Below are 20,999 nucleotides of genomic sequence, written 5' to 3'. Positions count from 1 at the left end.
AGAGAATGGATTACAGAGAAATATCTCTCCCTTATGTCCCCTCCCCCCACTTTGGCGTGTTTTGGAGGTTTTTCTGTTTGGGAGGGGGTGGTGGTGGTGGTTGTTTATGTTTTGGGGTTTTTGGGTTTTTTTGGTTTTTTTTTTTTTTTTTTTAAAGAGCATGATTAAAAGTACTTTATAATAGGGAAATTTTCCCTGAGCTCCCTGCCTACACATTCCAGCTTCATTCCTCAGTTCCTCTGCTTATTATTTTTCCTATACAAGGCTCCCACTCTTTTTTCCTGTCCTCCCTTCCCAATAGTTATTATCCTACCTTATATATTTTTGCTCACATATTTCTTTACTATTTTCCCATGTTGCTGATTTTTTTTTCTTTTGCTTTTTCCACAGTTCTCTGGAAGTAACTGTACAAGTAAATTAGCTTGTAATTATTATGAGAAGCAAACTAGGGATGGAACAACAATAATAAAGGGATTTCTGTGTGGGTGTCCAAAAATTGTGAAGCAGCACCTACACACTTGAGTGTGTGTCTCACGTCACCTTTTAGTATTACCAAGGGTAAAATAAAACTAGTTCTTACTTCTTTTCACTCCTTCAGGAGCAAACCCCTGCCTAAACCAGCCTGAAAAATAGTGTGTTATTCTTGTCACAGTTGTAGCCTCTGCCACCTGAAAATCATTGTAACTTGCTCAATTTTATGAATCTCTATGTTACTAGCTAAAGGATTGGCAACTTTTCAACCAAAAAATACCAACACTTAAAGGATGGTGATACAATCTGACTTCTAAACTAGGTATCTCTTTTAAAAGCATTGGATAACTGCGATACAAGAAGCCATGTTTTCTTTTTTGATGGCTTACCTTTTTTTTTTTTTTAAATTTAAAAAGAAATCATTCCTCCATTGCAGGTGATACTATATGGATGATTTGTCCACTTTCTAAACAATGATTGTGTTTCACTTCCACATATAGCTGGTTAATGGCTTATAAAGCCAGAAGTGACAGCTATGGCTATGTAGAGCAATTTTTAGACTGCAGACTTTCCTGAATTAATTCCTATTTGAATTTGAATGTATTACTATTTTTCTTTTTTAGGAATAATCTTTAAGATTTTCAAGTTATGGGGAATCCATTGCCAATTATGATTAATTAAGCAATAAGGAAACTGGCATCAGAATGAATTTTGCTGCTTGCTTCAATTCTGAATTTGTCTCACTTGCTCTTCATCCTTGCATCTTACAGTTTTATCTCCTGGATATAGTAACTTCTAAAATTTCTCTTTCCAATGGAAAGGTGCAGGAAACAGATTAATTTTTCAGCCTTCTCTGATCTCAGCACTAATTCTTCCCTTATTACACATGGTAGTCAAGTAATCATTCTCATAGCCCATCTGGAAGTCCTTCCAGTTTATCAGCTGTGGATATGAGCACTGCACTGAGGATCCAGGAGCTATCACCCCTACGCCAAACACCATGATGTTATGTTATCACTTGGCTTACATGCAGCAGTCCTGTTCATACATCTAATTAGACCCTCTTACTAGGCAGAACAACCCAACTCATGTTCACTTAATTGTTCACTATAAATCTCCCTTCAGAAGTTGCCTTGTCTGAGAAAAAAAAAAAAATCCCTACCCTATTTATATGACTGGAGATCTGATGGCCTATTTTCCACAGCCAAAGATCAGTCAAACACCACAGAAAGGTCTGTAACTGAGGATGTGACTTAAAAGAACAATTCAAAGCAACTTGTTGGGTTTTTTTCCCCTGACCAGCATTGACTGTAGTCACAGGCTTAGCACTCTGTACTCACGCCTGCTCTTGAGCACCAGTGACAAGTAACTTCCTACTGAGGCAAGACCAAGAGGTGAAAAGAGCACATACAAACCATACCATCTTGCTTGCAGCAAATGGGTCTGATAATCAGATCACCTGTACCTTTAAATGTACAATATTTTTGGCATTTCTTCAAGTGACATAGTGTATCTTTCAATGACTGAGAGAACACTCAGACATCTATGAATTGCAGTTACTGTTGGAGTCTTTGCCTGCAAAGAGAGCAAATAGAGCATTCATCATCCAGTTCCTGTAATCCTGTTTGGTTTTGAGGTGGATGGGAATATTGCCATAGAGCAATTAGCCCAATATCGCTATTTTAATTTGGACATGGCTTATTTTCTTTTCATTGACATCCATCATGTTCTAAAATAGAGGACATTTTGGTTGGACTAGATGATCTCTAGAGGTCCCTTCCAACCCCTACCAATCTGTGAATCTACTGTTGCAAATGCTATTTAACTACACCTATTTACTTGGGGTTTTTTTTTATGCTTTCTCCATTTCTAACTTTATTTCAAAGTGCACAAACAAGATTTCCCTGCAAGTCTGCTGCAACCAGATTTCTTTCTAGTTTTCCTGTACTCCAATTTGAAAGGCTATTATGATTTCCCCCTATTTGGGGGCTGTCGTTTTGGATAAACCACCTGCAAAGACCAGCAGCGTCATTGGGGATGAATTAGTCCGTAAGGGGCAATGCCAGGCTGAATCACCTCACCCTCACCTGAAATTCTAGTTAACTGCAGTTTCCTTGACGCTTGCCTCCTGATAGACGGATGTGAGGAAAGAGCTGTGCACTTTTTTCCTTTAACTCAATACATGGTATTGCCAAGCCTCTATTTGTCATCATTGATCAGTGAGATTCGCAATGTTCAACAACTCAGACAATTTTTCTGTGAAGCTCCTTCTGTTGGCTAGGATTCGTTGGGTGCTTATTTAGAAACACTAATCATTTTGTCTGAGAGCAGCAAGTACAACCTGCTTTCCCTAGAAAAATTATTTACAACACAGAAGACCTAGAAACTTTTTTCCATCGTTTTTAAATGTAACACTGTGCCAGCATCAAATCCTCCAGTTCAACAATTTTCACGTGAAGCTGGGATAATCTTTCCAGAAAATTCATCATTATGCCAGTCATCATTTATTTTAAAAAAAAATAAAAAAAAATAAGTAGAAGTCATGTACCTCAGTATATATTTTTTTTTACTAAATCATGATGTCAGAGCAAAGCAAAACTATTTGAAACTCAACTAAAAGGAAACCTTGGAAACTGCAGAGATCTGTTCTTGTTCCTCCTTTAATCCCTGGGATGTGTTCCCCTGAACCAGGTGGGAGCAGAACAGCATGTGGTGTAACTACAGTGTGTGGGTGTGGTTAATTCACATCCTCCCAAATGATGCTGTATTACCTCTTCCTCCCACAGAAACAACATTATAGAACTGACTGAGGAGAGAGAAGGTAGAAAAAGCATCTCATACATTCCTTCATCACAGGGAGAAAAATCATGGAAGCAGGACTACTTACAGAAGTGATGTGGAGATTGCTGCCTGACAGTTTCCACGTGTGTGTGTGTTGGGCAAGGGGAGGACTTTTCTAGATTCTTAGCAAGCATAGCCCCCAAATGTACTTCAGAAAGGTTTATGAAACCTTTCTTGGCTCAGAGATTTAGGTTGGTTTCTTAAGAAATGTGATTCTCTTGTCCTTGGAGATCCTCCCTCATCTTTTCCTGCTTCAACAAAACAGAGATAGGGAAGTACAAAAACCCCATTAGTGCCTCATTGAGGGAAACACTGTAGAGTTCAGACCTCAAACCCCATTGACCTGACAGGGAAGAGATGCTTTGCTTCTTCCTGCATCACTGGTAAAGATCGTATCCGTTCAGATAACAATACAGTTAATGTGTCTTGTGTATTGCAAATGCTTTCAGTGGCATGTTTAATAAAATTTTATTTCTATAAAGCATAGGACTTGACTATAATTAAACTGAGCCATCTATAAAGATACCAGTACATAATTTAGTTGCAGAGAGCTGTTTTGAAGCAAGTAGGGATTTGTTTTCAGTAGGGAAGGCAACCTATTGATTTAGACATGTTCTGCTAAAAATACAAGTTTTACTGCTGTTTGTTCTTTGTGAATAGGGTTGTTTGAGTACCTTTTATGTTTTATTCAAGCCTCCAATAATTATCAAAGGATTTCATTTTAAAATGTTTAGCAATTCAATGAGGTACAGAACTAACACGGGTACTTAGTTTCTTTTAAAAATATTTTCTCTGTGAAAGCTACCTTGCCTTCCTGTGGCTCAGGGTATTATAATTCTCATTTTGCAAGGGGAAAACTGAGTTTATGTGCAAGCTTCAAATAATTGGTTTTCTTTGGGTGACAATATAGGCTTTCATTACAAAGCCCAGATTTTTCAGAGTACTGAAGCACAGCTGGTGTTCTTTGAATGGGGGAAGTTGATGTTTCAAATTCTTGGAACCTTCAGAACGTTTTGAGATTGATCATGCGTTTTTTTTCATGGTAAACTGGATTATTCAGAGGAATGCTGCTAATGAGAAAGCAAGCCTGTCATCTCTCCAAGTGTGGTGTGACCTACACAGTAAGGATCAGACACAACCTGATGACAATTTACTGGTTCTTATGCATACACATACCCACAAACATCACATTATATATCTTCCCTAGCATATCTAATGAAATGTGAACACTTTTGGCTGAGAAGTGACAGAAGAAAAGCATATCCCCACACTTCCTACAGACCAGTGCAGAGTTCAGAGATTAATAATCTTTTCTCATCAAGAAGGAAATTCCAGAGCTGCTCTTGTGCATAGATAATAAATTGCCCAACAGCTTCATTTAAGACCTGTTCTTCCACAAGCCTCAGTTTTGACACAAGATGTAATTCTTCTAATACACAAATTTCTGCTTCGTAAATAAAAAATAATGCTTTGAGTTTTGATTAACACTGAATGGCAAAATAATGCCGCGAGAATAGATAAATGCCTGCCTAGACAGATGGACAACTGTGCTGCATCACAGGATGAACTTCTGAGTGGTCTTCAGGGTCAGAGCCAGAAACTCCTTGAACTGATAGTTAAAGATTCATCTATGATGAAAATGAACTCTAGGGCTGAGCTAAGCATAAAGCCAAATAGTAAGACCTTAACGATTTAAAATGTGACTAATACCAATTAAGATTTGAGCACTCAGACAGGTGTTGAGAGTCAAGCTTGTTGACAGCAAACTTTCTACAATGGTTGCCTCTCTCTAGTATACTCTGGCCTCCTACAAGCTTCCTTTCATTCTTTGTCTCTGATGTTCTATCCCTATTTTTGAGCTATTTCTGACATTTAAATAATTATTCTTGGGCTGATATTTGCCTCTGAGTTTACGTTGAGGTGCTGATGGAAAATTCCATAAGAAAGCAAATTTCATTACCATTGACAGAACAGCTGAATATAGACAGTACAGAAGTTATAAGTCATAATGAAAAGAGTGATACTGATTTTGCAATTGTGGGTGTTAGACAAGGACTTCAGTATCTGTAAAATTAACTCATTAAGTATCATGATATATTCTGAGATAGATATTTGGAAAACAACCTCATCTCTATAAATGTTATCTTCTGTAGCAAGGTTGCTAGCAGTGTTTGAACTCCTCTCTCTATGGCTTTTCCCTGCCTATAGTTTCTACTGTGAGACAGGCAGGTATTGGTGAGATATCTGAAAAGGTGCTCAACAGTCTTAGACTTGAAAGAGCGAGCCCACTGAAGTTCATGAGCTTGCAATCGCTAGTGTAATGCTTTTCGCCCTGGGGTTCATTCTGCATCCTAAACCATATTACACTGAAGGTACAGAATGATTGAAAATAGTAACTCTTATCCATGGGAGCATGCACTGAATGACAGCCATCTGATGTGACCATTATTTGCTTGCAGCTGTTACTTGAGGTTACAGTATTCCCTTTTTCCATAGTAATGTACCTGGCCTCAATTCAAGAAATAAGAAAAAATCCAGAGCAACGGCAATAAAATATCGCATTTTTTTTTCCCAAAGAAAGCCTCAATAAGTGATGATCTAAATAAATAAAGTGTGATAAATATGATAATAAAAACACAAACTCACTGTCAAGCATATCACCTGGCCATATAAAGAACCTGTCAGACAGAGCTGAAAAAAAACTTGTGAGAATCAGTACTAGAATTTAGGCAAAAGGTACAATTTTAAACTTTTATCAGATATTCTAAGAAATTAATTATTTGCCATTTTAAAGGGGCTTTGCTTTCCTGATTTTATTAATTTATTATGGAGCCAATACATTTTCTGGTAGTGTGAAAGCAAGAAAAGCTTTCTTTTCTATATAATAGGGGACTTTCAAAAATACTTTACTTTTTCCTAAGAATTTTGCTCAACTACTTGAAAAAAATCATACACACATACATTTCACAAAAATTGGTTTCAGACAATTCAGAAGTTGCTGAAAACTTTTCACTTACAAATTAAATAGTTAATTATGCTAATCTCTGAAAAGAAACAACAATAAAATAATCACGTTTCTGGCCTCTATGCTGTCATTTTTTTCAACCTTCCAACGGTTGAAAAAGTAATATGCATTACTAGTTTTACTTTCTGCTTTGAAACTTCATTCTCTGAGAGCAAATCAATTTTACTGTAGCTTCTGTTCCTGACAAGGTATTAAAAAGAGGCAAAATGGTTTACAAAATTAGTTTAGTTTTCAGTCAGAATTAAAATGAGTCAAACCTAAAGCAATGGACAGCACACAGAAAAACAGAAAGGTTCCTATCAAGAAGGCTTGGGGTGAGAAATCATGTTATATGTTGATGTTTAGCCAAGTAGTAAGCAGTGTCTGATTATCAAATTTTATTTATTTTTTTAATAGTTTGATGCAGACAGAGATGAAGAAGAAGTGTTCTTTGACATAAGTTTGGCAGTTGACAATAAACTATTTGCAAACAAAGAGGCTGCAGCAGGTGAGTTAATATGAGATTTGAAGAACCACATTTTTTCTACTGCATTTGACATTGATGGGATGCCTTTTTCGTATTCTTAAGTATGCATGTATGTACAGTAGCAGTCTTGACTGACCTCAAATATTTGCACAACCTAGGGCAAAAAAAAATAAAAAATCTCTTTACACTTGGAAACTTTATACAACCCACCTAACATCTTTTTATCTACAAGCTCACCTTAAAATACTATGGATAGTCCACTAAACAACTATGTCATTAATACAAAAACTTCATAAGTTGATTGATTCCAGTTGTCAGCTGTTTCAGTTCCAGATCATATGATACCTCAATGTCACGAGAAAACTAGTCCTATGAGATTAATGATCATCCTCCCTAGTAATTGGTACTAATTCTGAAACTGTGTGTGAGTGTCAGGTGTTTGGGGTTTTTAATTTATTTATATGTTTATTGTTTGTGCTTACCGAGGCTTGAATGTCTTCAAAGAAAAAGCCTTTGAGGGACAAAGGGCTGCAAAAAAATTGAAGCTAAAAATCAAAGCACTGAGAATCCATAACATCTGTCAGAAATATTTTGCTTGAGGGGAACAGGAAAATGTTCCTTGGTAGCTTCACAACTTTTTCCTTTTACAGATGGCGTATCTGGCTGCCTTCGAAGTAGACCATGAGGGTTATATAGGTAGATGAGGTCATAAATGTCTTGTGCAACAGCACACAAAAAGAAAAAGAAAATTCTAGGTGATATATTTCCCTGTAAAATTTACTAGCTTTATTAAAACAAAGATTAGAGAAAATCATGTATCTGATCACTCCTCTGTTTAAGGGAAAACTCATCTGCCTTAAATTGGCAGATCAGATAGCTTCAGTTATTTGTAATCGTGAAGAGTCATCTGGCAAGGAAGGAGGAATTGATGAAGCACAATGAAGTCTAGTAGTAGCAATACATCTCTTATCTGTTTTTGACAGAGGGGACTACTTTTTTCTACTGGCAAGACATTTGTAAATAACAGTGCTTCAGACAGAAAGATTAGGTTATATTTTGAAGATTTGAAAGGGGTTCCAAGCTATTTAGCCTACAAACCCCACCCATAAGGCTGTTTTTTATAATGTTCAAAATGCAATAAAGGTGAATTATCAAGGCAGGGGATGGGGTTGAGAATAATAAGAAGTGGTCAGCTTTGAGATAAGCTAGCAGTCTTTAAGTGGCATGCTTACCTCTTTTGTGCTTAGCCATATTCCTAGAGGCAAGCGATTGATTCCAAACCTAAAATGGCATTCCCACTGTATAGCATTGTGTTGATAATTACCTGTGGATTCCCTAATTAAATGAGCTAAGTACCAAATAGCAAGAAGAAAGAAGTGGCATAAAGGTGCTAGCTCTGACAAACAGATTGACAAAAGCTAAACAGTTGCACAAATTGGTTGTGATTCTGGATGACTTCCAGTCAGTTCCTTGAAAGTCTGATCACCTTAATAAATTCCTCACCAAAATAATTGGAGAGCTATGAGCTTTATCAGAAGCCATGCCACAATCATCTAATTGGTGCCTAACCTGAGCACTGATAATAGTAAGGAGATTCAAAGTAAGATTTCTAGAGCTCCAGTGAGACCAGATATTTAATTTCTAGAGGTCGCAATTCCAGCATTGCCTTGATCTCACTTTTTGTCTTTTAATCTTATTAGTGATATTGCAATATATTTTGGTTCTTGGTGGCTAACGTAAACATAGTATTTCTAATATTTTCATGCCTCCACATCAATTTAGTTCATATGCTATGCCTGTAAAATCCAGTTACAATCAACTGTGTAACCATATTTGTGGAAAGAAAACAACTGAATATTTTTATGGATTAAAATACAATTTTCTCATTGTTGCCTTCTATGACATATTAAGACTGTTGCTAAGAGCAACAACCTGTCATGAAACTCAACAGTGTAAAGTTGCAATAAAATTTGTATTAGAAGCATTTTACTGAGAGCAAAATTAAAATGTAATCATTCTAATGCTAATCAGTCCTTCAGTAAATTATTTCTATTATATTCCACTTGAAATTTGTCTTCTAAGCATTTGTCTTGCCCAAATGCTTATATGCAATACGCATTGAGTTATTAAATGGTGCTTCAGAGAATGTTCCATAACATAAGAAGACATTTTTATTTTATTGAGCTGAAACATGCTATTAAGAGAAGCAACGTGTTTCACAGGATAGTCTCAGATTACTTTTATGACAGTCAGCATTGAACAGTGCAAATACTATAGTTAAAATACGTGTATAGGCATATTTGAGCCAATGAACCATATTGAATAGAATTGCTACCGGGATTTGAAATAAATAACAGATTTAAGCAAGGATTGGAAATACATTAGCTGATTTGCCAAAACACAAATGGTCCAAGGAGCAGACTTAATTAACTCACATGATGGGGTATAGCTACCTTGTAATGGGAAGTTAAATCAACTGCAGATAAATTTAGACAGATCAGTACAATTTAGTTTCATTGTGTAACTGAATTTAGTGAACCATGAAAAAGCAATACTTGACATTTGCATTCATGAAAACTTAAGGACAAACACACTTTCAATGAAAGTGACAGGCACCCAGGCTCAGAACACTGAAATGTTTTATAGGACCAGAGACATTTATGGCCACGATGCCCCTGGGTTCTGGGGTGCATTTCTGTGGTAGGAATCACACATCTGCCTAGCAAGACAAATCTTTATGAATGATGCCTTCAGTGTCAAGATACAAAGCCTAGTGAAAAAAAGGGAACGCATTCTTGCTGATTTACTGTTTCTTTTTTTCATCAGCCTGCTCCTCCCTGGAGAGCTGATTATTCAGTTAACAGGGATTTAATAAAAACTTCCAACTGATTTATTTTTTAATTGTGCAGTACTGTATCTAATAAAATCCTCTCTTTTTTCCCCTGAGGAAAACACAAGGCTCATGAAAATGACCAGGTTTCCCTTACCTCAACTTCATGCATGCACTGAAATTGAGGAAGCATATTTTAAGTCACAAGAGTACCTTTTCAGATCAAGTGCTTGCAAGCTGTTTCTCCATGGCAGTAGAGCTTTTCATGCATTTTCTTAATTTCACTGTTGAGTTTCCCCTTTTAAAATTGATAGTTAGATCGTTTGCAATAGATTCATACAAGCACACAAAGGCTCTAAGTTAACCAAGAGCTGAGATTATCTGGTGTAATGGGGCATCCCTTTGAAAGGAATTAGGACAATTCAGACTATAAGACTTTCCTCCTAATGGTAAACAAGTATTAATTTTTCCTGTAGCCTAGTTCTCAGTGTACCAACTTATCAAAGGAAAAACAATGCCACTCAGAAAGGGCAGTGAAACTTATGATCAGCTGGTTTGTTGTCAGAGCAGGAGATGTGCAGCCTGCAGACTCATTGAAAGCAGCAGGGCATGTTTGCTTCCAAATGCCTTACCCAATCCTCCTCTTTTCCTTAAGCCGTTTCATGTTTGTCCTTTGATAGCTGAACATTGCTACAAGTTTTACATAAAATGTTGCTGATTGAAACCTGGGCTCAGAAAACCTGAGCTGAGTATTGAATTATCCACTCTAACACTCTCCCTTAGCTTTAGCCTTGTCAGTAGCTTTGCGTGCCACCAGGATTTCTGACTCCCAGTACCTTGCAAAGTGGCTATCTGGTACGGTATGCTTCTGCTGCCATGTGTACTAGCCATTAATTAGTGAGCCTGTTGACCTCCCCTAGAAGACATGTTTTAGCAAGATTTAGTCCAAAGTCAGCAAAACATACTCCCTCCAACAACAAACTGAGCCAGAGGATAGCAAACTACTCTTGCTTATTCATACTGCACCAGGGATATCACAAGTACTCTTGTATATCTCCTCATTATTTTGTCCTGGGAGTAGCCATTTGCTTCAATAAATTTCTGGTACGTGTGTATTTAGGCAATTTGAGAAGGGTAGGAAGGTCTCTATACTGTTCAGTGATAGATGGTTACAGGTTTTGTTAGTTTTCATTGAACCAAGGAAGAAAAGACACATATTTTCTATTTTCCTCACCTGCCTTGAATATACCCTGGAAAGGAGCTATGCTTCCCCAAGGGAACTGGTGTCCTAGTTCAAGAAAAAAGGCCTTAAGATGCTTGACCATATTAAAATTGTATAACCATTATGGCTTTTATCACTTAAGATACATTATGCATGAGTATTCATTTTCAGCCTGACCTTTGCATTTACATTTGCAGCACCATATTTCATATTAATGTTTCTAGCCAAGGATGCATACTGCTCTCGATAGTTAAGTGACAGTTAATCAAATACTTGCACACAAGTGCCTTTAAAAGTGATTCATGTGTCAAGGTAGGCCAGTGCTGGTTGACGACTGAGGCTTGGTTAAACTATATTATTAACAATGACACAACGTTAAGAATGAGATGTTAGGTGTGTAAAATAAATCAAAAAAATAAGATTCTCTTAGCAGTTGTAAATCAATTTGGTTGCATATATTTTTTACAGACAGGTATTTTCAAAAGACCATAAAGTGTATGTGCCAGAGAACATGCTGCATATATACATGTGACATTTTACGGTAGCAAGAGTATAATCTCTCTGTTATTTTTTTTATAGCAATCTGATAAAGTATACATGAACATTAGGGGTGAAAAAAACCAAAGCCACCAGCAGATGGTAGACCCAACTCTTCCCTGGTATCTCCAAACAGTTGCATCAAAGATAAATTTGGCAACAATTGTAATATGGATTACAAATTAAGACACCCTGGAATCATCATCTGTACCAAGCAGTTATGGTTTTAGTCGTAATGACATCCAGTTCCTCTCCTCTGTTCTCTCTCTTAGTGATGTTTAGTTCACCACCTACATAGATTATTACTATGTAAACTTTAAAAGCAAACAAAAGCAGATAATACGTAAATGCATCTGGCACAAATTGAACTGCAAAATCTGTTATTGATAGTGCTTGTTACAGAAAGCCACCCATACAGACATCTTTAATAGTGAGAAAACAACTCGAGGTCAGCAATAGTCTTAAAACTATGTATCCTCAATGCCAGTGCTTGCAGGAATATCATACCAGGTAGAAACACCTGTAACCCAGGAGAGAGAGAGTTGTTTTCTCTTCCTCATCAGTGATCTAGTCTGACTGGGGACATGAGTGCACAAAACAAAGCATATCTTATACTTCCCCTGGTGTTTCCCGTTCCTGCTCCCCACATGAAGATAGTTATTGGACTCACCTGTAGCTACCAGCTGGTTACAATTTCTAGATCTCTGTGTGTGATTACACATTATTCTCATTTTAACAATGGTGTGAAAAATACTCCTGTAGTTACACGCATATTGACATTTTAACATGTGCTGAATATGTGCAGGATTTGGTTTAGGTCTGCACCATCTGGAGGGCACAGGAAACTGTTTTCTTCCTCATTGCCCAGGAGTGAGATAATCTGAATGGGGTGATCATGCCAGAATATATGATGTCCATGCTATACCTTTCCTGTGTTAGACAGAAATATGATTAGTGGTTTATCCTCTCATTCTGGTTTAGCAATGACTATCCCCCTACATGACTTCTTGAAATACCAAGCCAAATTTCTGTTATCCTGCACCTTCAATAGTTCAGCTGAAGCTAAACTGTAAAGATCAGCCAGGTCAAGGCTTCTCAGCAACTGAATTTTGTCATCCCAAGTGCAAGAGGCTGCATGACTTGCTGATCCTGCCACAGGAAGATGATGGGGAGAAGGGGCAGAGCCACACTGTTGCCTTGGAAAGGTGTGGGGATAGGATAGGAACGGGGATTGTAGCTGCCAGAAGCAAGCTGCATTGGTCCCCCATCAACATCCCTCCAGAATCCTTATCTGCTAATCACTAATAAGTCAGTATTTCCTTTCTCTTTCCTAAACATGGTTTTTATTCTCCCCTGAGCCTAGATCTCTGTGGCAATTTTACAATTGCAAGTCATGGCATGCAGAGCACCCTACCCAATAAATTTGCAATCTAGCTGAAACAATTCACCATTTAGTATAACCATTTCTATCAAGATTTGTGGTAGCTTTTATGGATGCTTTGAAGGCTTTGTTAATGGAATACCATTCACCTGGGTACTCTAGCATATCTGAATGGTTCCTTGGATCACAGTTTTTGCATACATACAGACAACTGGAAATACTATAATGTTCCATCACATAAAGTGAAAATTTGCAATATGTTTCTGAAGTCTGATTTTCTTTCCTATTTTAGGGCCAAATGAACTTGATTGCAATCTGATTATGGATTCTGGAGATACTGTTTATACAGAATTTGACTTTGAAGACCAGGTAATTTTATGTATATATGGCCTCTATCTAGGTCATTTTCTAGTTTACGTAAAAACTGTGCTATACAATTTGTCTGAACAAGGTGGTGGAACTTTAAGGGTACCTTAGCCAAAGGGTTTTTTAAGTGCAATATAAGTAAATCTGTGATACACAGAGGTTGGTTTCTGGTTATGAGAAAAGAGTTAATATTATTGTGGTATTAAGATCCCATATCTGCCATTACTGTACATTGCTGACTTTCCTCCACAAATTTTAAAATGTTGGCAAACATGACAAATAGAATTGTTGGAATGCACTGTAAGTCTACTGTATATTTAAGAAGAGGGAGTAAAACATTTTTTAAGAGAGAGGCATAAAAGTCCAAAACAACAAGTGTGAAATGCAACTGAAACCAAATCATTCTGCCCTTGAAAAAGTGTTTTTAAGACTAAAACAACAACAAATGCTTACAGCGTGTTGAAACTAGCCTTTCTACTGATCCCTTCCTATTCACATCTGAAAACTAAATTTTGAAGAAAGAAGGCTACAGAGTGGGAAAAAAGTTTCTATACATCTTTCCCCTCTAATCTTCACCTCAACACTGGTAAGGCCACATCTGGAGTATGGTGTCCAGTTCTGGGCTCGCTGGTACAACATATGGAGCTGCTTGAGAGAGAAGGGCCAACTAAGATGATTAAGAGGCTGAGCCATGTCTCTTATGAGGAAAGGCTGAGTGAGGGGAGTGTTCAGCCTGGAGAAGAGAAGGCTCAAGGGGGATCACATCACTGTGTACGGAAATCTGAAGGGAGGGTACAAAGGTGACAGAGCCAGGCTCTTTTCAATGATGCCCAGTGACAGGACAAGAGGCAATGGGCACAAACTGAAACATGGGAGGTTCCTGTGGCTTGGATACTGTGCTAAGAATAAGCATTATTATTATTCTTGTTACTGTGCTATGGGTAAGCAGTAAAAGAATGACTTATAAAAGCCATCTGCCTATCCCATGACCATACCTAAGGGTGATGGTTTTGTATGTTTTGGTTTCTGCCTTTCACTTTTGCACGACTCTGCTTGAATTTTCCTCACAAATACCACAAACAATTATCTACATTTGTGAGCAGCTTGGCAAAGAATGTTATTTTGTGGTTCTGTTATCGTTCAATTAAATGCAGTTGTGAATGTTCTCACCTCTTTCCTCATTCACAAAAGATCTATTTTCTTGTGAAATTTAGAGCTAGTGACAAAATCAGGACCAACAAAACTGAGTTTTCATTCAGTATCATCTGTTCGTTCATTGGTTTTCTTTCACATTATTCAATGCAACACTTTATCCTCACCTACAACGTTATATGTTCTAGCCCTATTCATTTCTATTAATTTATGATTATTTTACTGTTCTTATTGGCTCAGTTATTTCAGTGACTTTTCTCAAGCAGACAGCTCACCTCTGTCTCCAAATCCCATTTTAAATCCCTTTCTTTCATAAATCCTTCTTAAAACATTCTCTACCCCAGGAAACTCTCTTAAGTTTCTCATCATCTTTGTCTTAACTGTACTGCTTCTTTATTGCAGGGTTTAGGCCTTTATGCTCTATAAAGCAGAATGTATATTTAAATCATGTTTGGATTATGTTGATGTTAGATTTTGAATTTTAATGACATTCTAAATACATTCTTTTGGCAGAGTATGAACACTCAAGAAATTATACTCTTGGTTTATCATGTTTGAAATGCCGTTCAAACAATAAGCACAAGTTTTAGTTATGAAATAAAATTAACTGAAATACATGAAAATTATACTAATTTATAATTTCAAACTAAATGGTTCACTGATGATACATTGCACAGTCCATAAAAGCACTGACTGTAGTTTTGAATAAAGTTGCATGGGATTCTTATGTGAGACTTAAGATGACTACAATGGAACCTTATTATCTTTGTCAATAGCAAATATTCTTTCTGCCAGATGTGGTAGTTAGCTTATCTCATTATTTTGCCAGACCAAGACATTGCCATTCTGGCAAGAGCACAGTACTGTTATCAAACAGAGGACAAATGAAGTAAAAACAGTGCTAAAACCCCTATATATCAGAGATATATAAATATGAAGCAGCTGATAATGACTCTTCAACTGCAAGTTGATATCTTTGATACTTAGTGGCATTTTTAAAAATATATTTCTATTACTCATAAATATTTTTATGCCCAATTCGTATGAGATGCCTTGTACAAATATAAAGATAATATAAAGGAGAAAGCAATTGCAACCAAAAAGCCCTTACCATCTAAATTTTGAAATGGTGCAAGCAAGTATTATATACAGAAGCAAAGAAGGGAGTAGAGATTATGATAAAATCATAATGCCATCTAGCTACCCAGTCTGAAAAACAAAATTAGAAATTACTCTCAGGAAGAAAAGATCAATAACTAAATTCAGGAGTGAGGAACTGCTCGCATTCAAAACTTGAGCTCATTTTGACTGTGGCAGTGATTTAATACTCCAGTGATTTACCACATGCTGTTTACGAATTGCGTGAAGCATCAACAACCTTTACTCAGAGAATCTCAAGTGGGAAAGGAATGCATGTCTGGATACAAATGTGTCATGCAGTGATGTTATTGCATAGGAAATCTGTCATGAGAATGTGGGGGATAAGAAGGCTGGTTTCTAAGCAACCTTGCACAGCTGAGCTGCTAAAAATGGCTGAATTTTAGCAGAACATCTTGGTAGTCACTGAACAAGAGGAGTTGGGGGTTAGAGCAGTACACAACATGTACTGAAGACAAAACCACAGCTGGGGATATCACTTGGCATAGCTGAAATGGACGTATGTGGATACCTTTGCATTTTCTTACTCGTGGAATGAGCCAGGAAAATCTCCAGTATAAACTAAGCCAGCAAAGAAGTATCTGAGTTCTTCAGATGTACACTACTTCTTCCAGAATAACCTCTCTTACATGGAGAAGGAGTGGTGTGGTTCCAACTCAACTATCATCAGCTCGTCTAGGAGTGCTCCAAAATACGGCAAAGTGCTTTGAGAAATACTTAGTACCTGTTGTTGAAACAGTGCAAAGCAACACTAATGCAGGCTAAGATCTGGCTTTTCTGGAGGAGTACACAGGGGAAATTGAATTAAAAGTAACTCAGAAAAAGCTTAAGTTTTGTATTGTACATTTTATAAATGAACGTTCAATTAAATTCATGTAACTAAATTAAAAGCAAGTTGATTGTTTTCTACCTGCCATGCATGAATGCTTCAAGAACTAGAACACTTGTAATCACTAAGTCCCTACAGCACTGAAAGGCAGGAGGGAAATACCTACTTTAAAAAAAAAAAAAAAGAAAATTTCCTCAAATCACTATTAACTGTTTTTCTGTTCTCAGATCTGTAGCTGTCTGTATTATAGAAGGAATAAGCTAGGTTTTTTTTAGAATGACTGCCCAAAATATATTCTTCCAAAAAATAAAAATAAAAGCAGACAGTACCTCTCATTGAGAATGCCTTGTGGAAGAACCAGCCAACATTTCACGTGGTAGCAATTTCTATAGCCTTTTCTGGAGTCATGATTACACTACTCATGACTTGATTGAAAACATAAAAGAAAACTGATAAGTTTCAGATATTTTCACCCATATTAAGACATCAAGAATATGTTTTGGGCCACTCATTTTTGGGTGCAATAGCATAGATTCTAATGAGGGATGTCCTGTGCTTTATAGAATATTCTCAATTTGCAGAACTCACTATCATGACTAGTGTCTGGTTTAATAAGGACTGTCTTTTGCTGCTGGAATGCTCTCAAGTGTGATACGAGTTTTCACTGCTCACTGTGCTAATTTATACTTACCATTCAATTTCTCAACTTTGCCAGAGAGATTGTCAATATAATGCCACTTGTTTCCAGAGATCAGACAAGTTTTATCTTTAAGAATTGGATTTTTAATTAGAAACCTACCATTTGGCTTATTTCAAGTGCATTGAGGCCAAAAGGGAGTATTGAAAAATTGGCATCAGTGAATCCTATAAAAGAGTTCCAGGAGAAAAGAGCATCCAATTATTTTCTTGTGAAAACAAGCCTTTCAAGACAACCTTAGCTAGCCTGAGGAACATTTAGACTAATTAGAAAAAAAGTTATGACATACAGTCAGATGCCTATAGAGTGAATACACTCCTGAACAAGTGCTTATGGAATTGATAACTTTAAAATTTGGGAAACATGAAAATCAGGTAAACTTCAAGTAGAAACCTTAAAAATAGACATAGTCTCTTCTAATATTTTGGGGGGCGGGGAGCTATATTTCACATCTACAAAACATGGAAATGCATTTTTGTGCCTCAAAGGAAGTTACCAGTTCATAACTGAGGCATTTCCATGTCCTTCCAATGTCAGACTGCATTTACTTATGGCAATTAGGTAAATGCGATGGCATATGCAAAGGAGAGACTGCCTTCCCCTCCCCCCCTCCTCCAAGTGTGTCAGAGACCTAGGGAAAGTAGATGTAAAAAAGAATGAAAGATAATAAAAGGTTTTCTGTTCAGCAGTGACAAGCAATCTATTGAATTAAGAAAATTGCATAACCCAATCTTTGCTGCAAGTGCAGAATGTTTTATAATTAGAAAATGTGACAGCTCACTTGAAAAGCAACAAGCAAAACCAAAATGAGGTGGAGGAAAAAAGCCCTCAAAGAGACTTACTCTCATTCTAACGAGAGGAAACAAGCTCTTGATTAAAAGATGTTGCCATGTAGTGACTATTCTTCTTACACCTTGCTGTCAGTTCCCACCCAGAGCACACACAAATCTAGGCTTTAGGGGAGCAGGAAGAAAGCTTTAAGTGAACTGATGAAAAACAGACTCCATAGCTATCAAGACTATAACAACATTTCCGGCCTGACTGATTACCATAGCTTGAAACTTAAATATTTAAGAGAGATAATGAAAAAGCCCTGAAAGTCTTTTCAATGAAGAAGCAGAACACAAATATTCCTAAAACTGATAGGCAGCAGCAAATTGAAAGCCTCATTTAACTGAAGCTCTATAGATTAAACCAAAGACCATTTTCCTTCATTTACTACATTTCATATCAGTTGTCACTGTGTTTTGACTCCACTTTCTCTACATCGAAGATTCAATCCAAGTAATTTATTTAACCCTTCAGACACAGTGCTCCAGAAATTGACATTACAATAGGACAAAGAGCAAACTGCACATCTCCCTTAGCAGGAGAAATTTTCATTGCAACTTCTAAAGCTACCTTTCAAAATTAGATAAACATTAAGTTATTTAAGGGGTCAGATCTAAAATGTACTATATTCATCATGTGCTCTCTCTTTGAGAACTTAGGGAATTTCTGGTATAAGAGCAGTTTTATTCATATATGCATTAGTCATTACAGGTCTTAGTAAAATGACCGATAGTAGCCAGAAGCCATTTGGGCTTTTAATGTTGAACATTTCTGCAGTGTCCATTTCTCTTTTGCTGATAGGCAACGGTTATCAATTTGAATTACAGGTGCTGGTTCTATAGGGAAATTGGTTAAAACAGGAGTACACGATAGAAAAGAAAATGGACTCCAGGAAACTCAGAGAATGAGTAAGAAAAACAAATGTTGAGTTTCACAAAGAGCACAGAAGGGTGGAGTCCAATCTCATTTAAGGATATCTGCAAAAAGAGATAATGCATAAGTATCCAAAGAGATGAAAGAGCTGGAGAGGCAGGCCTAACTACAGAGAAAAGATGTTTAATAGAAATGTACTGAAGTCAATGAACAATCTGTTCAGTTCAGGTTGCCATGGAAACTATCCTATTAAATGCTTAAAAAAAAATCAGTTCTGGAAACAAAGTACTACAGTTTGCCTGTTACAAAGTGCGCCCTTAATAAGCTCAAACCAAGTGTATTTTGGTAGTTCTGTATCATTTTGTAAGCTTGAAGAATTATTTTTCCCTCTCAAAATCACCATTGAACACTGTAGTAAAGGCACATGAAAGAAAGCCTACTGCTCTATTTCCCCCCATGCAAACCATGGTGAAATAGGCAAGAAAAATTGCCGTAGGCTCAATCTGCATTTTTGTCTTTGGAATACCAGAAACAGTTGTTTGCTCCTCCTTTCACAGACGTTATTTGGATTTACTTTCTGGTGATACATATATTAGAGGAGACTGAACTGCCAAGGTTAGTTGAAGTCTTTGCATCCCCATTTCTTTTCTGATTTTGAACCAAAAGTTGCTACCCGCAGCTCTGGTGGGCAGTACAGAGCACAAGGACTCGGTTACAAGGATGGTGAGCTTGTATGGAGATTTAAACAACAGTGACAGCGTCGTTCTTCAAAATATGCTGCATTTATGCTCCATTGAATACTTTTTCAGTAGCTTAGGAAGATCTCTGTGGCTTCTGGAAGGTGTCTTCAGAAAAAAGCATTACAACTTACAGTATCTCACCCTCATTTTTCTAGGCAAGAGCACTAGGACAGTGTACCTCCTTTCCTCACACCAGCTTGCCCCTCTGCTGGCAAACAGAGGCCTTATCCTTTCATGCACAAAACATAACTTCACAGCTAAATTTATGAGTTCTGTGTTTAACAGGTCTACCTTTACAGCCCAGAGAACCTACATAATTCTTGGGCACTATCAGGTATCCCACGCAGTTGATACAAATAGGATCCACATCAGAACATTTCATATTGCACCTAAAGCTGGTAATGAAATGCAAAGGTGTATTTAAAATTTCCTCCCGTCCCCCCCAGATTTAGACACCTTACTCAGGGCTGTGGATGGGTTCTGCTCACATAGCCCAGCATCCCTGAACACAGCTGCCAAAGCCCTTCCTTAAGAGTATTTGTAGCAACAACTCCTATATTTTAAAGCATTGAAGAAGAAACAGCTTTTTATAAAACATATTAATATTTCTTAATCCCAGTCAAAGTACATACTATAGATTTTTACATTTACGTATTAAACTGCAGTGATTCCAGGGATGCTATTTTATTATATGGGATACAAAACTGGTCTTTCAATAACTTATTTGTATTGAAGCAGAAGAGTGGCTTCTCTGGGTACATTGGAAACACTTGAAAAAAATAATCCTCTATGTGTTTTCAGGAAGCCATATGTTTCCTACCTGGTGTCTTTTTACTCCTTACATATCCCGTGATTGTGCAGTCAACTTTAGCCAATTTGGGCTGACATACCAGTCATAAGGAGTGAGAAGTGGCCTAGTTTTAGGATTCCTTCACAGTAGTGCATCTCAAATCAGTGGGCTGTTTCTTCCTGTCATTAAATTCCTTCTTAACAGAGAAGTTCTTTATAAATACTGTAAAAGTTTCTTATTGAAATTTATAAATCTAATAAAACATAAATAGGTGTTTCAGTAAACCTAGAATATGCTTGGTCACTGTTAAGCAGAGAAGGTCTTTGAAGGGTAAAACTTAAGCACAGCTGTCAACTTTTATCTTAATAGCAGCAAATCACAGGATCTGAGGCCACACACTGGTTTTATTTTTATAACACCCTATTCTTGTCCTTCTCTGTGCCAAGATCTTTCAGACAATGCTCTACTTCCATATTTTAAAAGGCCTGTTCTCATTAGCTACATTTCCTGGGTCTACATTTCTTCCTTCTCTCTCTCTGCTGCAATTCTGTGTGTTTTATGTCTGTGAATTATGTACCTGTGTGTCTTTTTTGTAAATGGCTAATGTGATCAGGGCATAGCAGTGCCAGCAGCCCTTACTGACTGTCTCAAGACCTGATGATCTGCCACACAAGGGAAAGGCGTCAACTCATTTTTGTGGTGCTATCCTGAAACTAGACATCCTCTTTCTCTTTTTTCACTGGCAGCACTAAATTATGACTGCTAAGGTAAAGAACAGAGCTTTATATTG

At 37.1% G+C, this 20,999-nt stretch overlaps 1 protein-coding gene across 1 annotated transcript in view; it reads left to right on the top strand.

Annotated features, from left to right (window-relative positions):
• Nucleotides 1–20,999, top strand: part of AK5 (adenylate kinase 5) — a 92,895-nt gene that overhangs the window by 40,102 nt on the left and 31,794 nt on the right. The window contains exons 7-8 of the mRNA XM_054833313.1: nt 6,734–6,824; nt 13,066–13,142. Coding sequence (XP_054689288.1) covers nt 6,734–6,824; nt 13,066–13,142 — 168 coding nt within the window. The remainder of the gene's footprint in view (nt 1–6,733; nt 6,825–13,065; nt 13,143–20,999) is intronic.

The sequence above is a fragment of the Grus americana genome, chromosome 8 (genome assembly GCF_028858705.1).
Source record: "Grus americana isolate bGruAme1 chromosome 8, bGruAme1.mat, whole genome shotgun sequence".
NCBI classification, from domain to species: domain Eukaryota; kingdom Metazoa; phylum Chordata; class Aves; order Gruiformes; family Gruidae; genus Grus; species Grus americana.
Note: the sequence above shows the minus strand (reverse complement) of the source record. Positions and strands in the feature narration are given on the sequence as shown.